Raw genomic sequence first — 3,654 nt, 5'->3', positions numbered from 1 at the left:
CTCAATTTTGCCCTTCCTAAAATTTTACATAGAACCCAGCATAAGCATTAGCTTTGTAATGTTGCAAGGGTAATAGTATTCCTCAGTGCCCGTGAACACCGTGTATCCTGGTCTCAGAGACCGCTGTTCAGGAGTTGGTGTGGTGGTCCAGTCTGACCTTCTGTACACATCCTGGTAATGTGTGTTAAAATCATAATCCCAGGTTTTGATCAGATGCTAATTTTTTTCTGTTTAGAAATGTTAGTTATAAGCTTGGGCTATAAATGGTGTACCTACGCATAAATATGATACAAGAGTGAGCAGGACTGAAGAACTGAGAAGTATTATGTGCTGATTCTGAAATAGTTTGTTTTGCAGTTACTCACAGCAAGTGGGCATAATTGGGCCCTATACGGTATAGTGTATGGTAGCTGGAGACAGTAGTCCTTTGCTCTCACATTGTCGTTGCAACTCATAAAAGACTTCTCTCTGCATATAAAATGTTTTCTACTCTGTACAGAACTGCACATGCAAGAGCTAAAGCTGATGCTGCGGATCAGGCTGCTCAGGCTGCTCGCCAGGAATGTGATATTGCAAGAGCAGTTGCCAGAGAACTTTCACCAAATTTCTACCAACCAGGTAATTATTTATTGGGGGTTTTTGTGGCTATTTTTTTTTCTTGCAGTGAAAAGATTCTGTGTTAAGTTAAAAAGTTGATTTCATTTTACATGTTGCCATTTATACAGGAGCAATAGTCATGTGTAGGTAATGAAGAGTGTACATTGCTAGACAGTTGAGTGTCAAAAACTCAGTATCAACCATACAACTTTGCCATAAATTAGTAGCTTCTTCAGGACGGTGTCAAAGACAGACTTAGAGAACATAAATCAATAGAAATTTGGGTTATTTCTATAGTGTGCTTATTAGGGGAACGATCCTTAGCTTTTGTACTGACCAAGGGGATTCTTGGCATTCTTGGTTAGCTAAGGCCTGAGTTCTGCAGAATGCATTACACCACATACATAACCTGTGAGAAAATCTGTTACGTCGCTGGTGCTCTGTGGAACGTCAGTCTCAAGATATAGAATTAAATTAAGTCTAAGTCACCTATATCAACATTGCAACCCATTTTCAACTGTCATGTGGTTTGGAAAGTTGATATAAAAGAAGTAAAGTGGTTTTTGCTTTGTTTTTCTGGTGTCTTCCCATGGGGTCAATATTTTTGCATACTGCCCTGTAGCTTAAGATTGAATAGATAAACTGGAACTCCTCTTGCCAATCTAATGTATTTTCATAAGTCTGTCCTTTCTTTCACCTGTCAAGTGAGTTGAGTCATACCTTGTTATTATTTTTCAAGGACTTGCCTGCACTTGTATGCTAATACAGCTTATAGCCCTGAGGTTCATTTTCACTTACCTTCATCTTCTGCATATCCTCGTTTCAGAGACAAACCCCTTTGTCCTTAAATGTACTCATATGGTGGATGCAGGCTAATATCCCGACCCCCAGAATCAAAGAACAGCATTCTTCAGCATTTTCTAACAATCCAGCTATTGCCTTCAATCTTTAGTATAAATGACCACTGTCAGATTGTTACTAAATCATCACTGTCAGTTAACGTAAAGAATGTGTTTTCTTCTTTATTCCTAAGTATTTAGTTGTAGAGAGCAGTCTGTGTGTTTGGGGTTGTTATTTGTTTAGTGCATAAGTCAAGGGCTGGTCACCTCCTGCAGGTTAGAATCTCCTTTCCCCTTATCAGTCTTGCAACCTTTCTTTGTACCTATTGTGATTTAAAATCACCTTTCTTGAACCTGGCTGTCCAGAACTGTAGGCAAAGCTCCACAGAACTATTTCCAGTAGTGAGACTTTGCTAGCTTTAAAATTGTATCAGTATGCACCTTTCACTGATGGAAATGACCTCAGTACAGCCTGTCCTTTAGACTTATATTAGTGGCCCGTACATGCTCCTATGATACCCAAGTCTTTTTCTCTTTTCATTATTTCATTCTTCCATGAAATGCTGAACTTCCCATTTATAGCAGCAGTCGTAAGTCAGGAAGTCATAGGCTTAACCAGACAAAGCAGTAATAACAGGGACCCTCTCAAAGGAAAGCTTGATAGAGACTAGACATGAGGGGAAATTAAGGCATTTGAAATTAATTTCAAATTTTATTTCAAAACTGCCAAACTCTGCAAATAAAGAAATGGCTGGAGTACTCAAGAAAATGCAAGCATCTGGTAGTGTGAAATTTGACACCAAGAAATCCCCCAGATCAAGAATTTGTTAGGTGTCTTGTTTTATTTCCTGTCACAGGGAATGAAGTAGCATTGCTGACAGTTTGGCTGAGATTTGGGGATAGAAGGTGAGGGATTCTTATTTTCTTCTCATTTAAAACTTTTATTCCAATTACAGAAGGGAAGAGTTTATATCCCTTCCCCAGATTCAGCTGTATATGTGTACAGTCATGTAACTAACCATTTCTTTGTCTACTTACTTTATTCTTTGTGTGGGAATGTCTGTCTGTTAGCTAGCTACCTATAAAAAGATATATACCTCCTTTGGAGTCTAAATTTTAAATTTCCTCATTATTTTCAAGATGTACACTATTTGTACACAGTGGGGGGAAAAATACTATGCCTATTGCTTAAGTAACTTTAAGACGCCAAGATGTTAACTAAATTACAGTTATCCCAAATAAGCTGCAGCAAAACACCAGATTCGTACATCGTTGTGATCCTTTCAAGTGCTGTCAGGTCAGAGATACCTTCCATCCGCAGTGTTCACAATGCCTTTTGCAGATACATTCTTTTGGAGTGGTACCAGTTAACCCTGAGACTCACTGATACACACACTGGCTTATTAAAGTATTTCCCAAGTGTCATGCTGTGAGTTGGACAATGTTATCATTGGCTTTTGTCACTTATGACAATAAGTTAGATAAATAAGAATTTACATTGACTCACACGAACACCAGTAAATATCTGCTTTTCAAATAGCATTTTTGTGTGTTTGAAGGAAAACAAGTTAAGCATTATTGCTCCCTAATACCAACTTCTCTGTTTTCTTCTGTTACTTGAGCTCTTTATTTTTACAGTACCTTTATAAGTTTTTGTTGGTGCTACTAAAAGGTAATGATGAATATTGTGTTTCAGTCTTTGAAACTATAGCTAGGAGAAAGCTTTCCATTGTGCTAAATTGTCTTGAAAATAAGTTATTGTGCAAAAGTGTAATTTTTCTCTTACTGCTTGAACTGCTTAGTACACTAGGCAAACATGCTGTCAGCAATGACTAAATGTATGTCCTATATCAACAAGTCACCTGAAAGAAAGAGAAAGGAAAAAAGTGTAATACAAATACCTCTCTGTTTCTGTCTGGATGAGTGATCTTCGCATCACCTGCAGCCTAAGTCCATTTAAATATTTGAAAAATTTTTGATAAAGCTCTTACATTTCAAATTCTTAACAAATAACCTTCTGGGCCATATAGCCTAGTATTACACACAAATTATAATTACGCTGAATATTCATCACTCATTCTAGCATGACAGTTCTTACCTCCCAATTACTTTCTCTCACATTTCAATTTTATGTTCATTAAGACATTCATCAGGAGCTGCCAAGAGGTTCTAGCTTTGTAATGTGGTTTAAAAGGAGATTCAAAGAAGAACAAAGTGG

The 3,654-nt window shown here is 37.5% G+C and overlaps 1 protein-coding gene across 1 annotated transcript in view; it reads left to right on the top strand.

Annotated features, from left to right (window-relative positions):
* Nucleotides 1-499: 499 nt before the first annotated feature.
* LOC104510075 (junctophilin-1-like) overlaps nt 500-3,654 on the top strand; it is a gene marked incomplete at both ends in the record, with an annotated part of 20,408 nt that continues 17,253 nt past the window's right edge. Inside the window, one exon of the mRNA XM_010152214.1 lies at nt 500-618. Coding sequence (XP_010150516.1) covers nt 500-618 — 119 coding nt within the window. The remainder of the gene's footprint in view (nt 619-3,654) is intronic.

This window comes from Eurypyga helias, unplaced genomic scaffold (assembly GCF_000690775.1).
Source record: "Eurypyga helias isolate BGI_N326 unplaced genomic scaffold, ASM69077v1 scaffold9485, whole genome shotgun sequence".
NCBI classification, from domain to species: domain Eukaryota; kingdom Metazoa; phylum Chordata; class Aves; order Eurypygiformes; family Eurypygidae; genus Eurypyga; species Eurypyga helias.
This window is presented reverse-complemented; position numbering and strand designations above follow the sequence as displayed.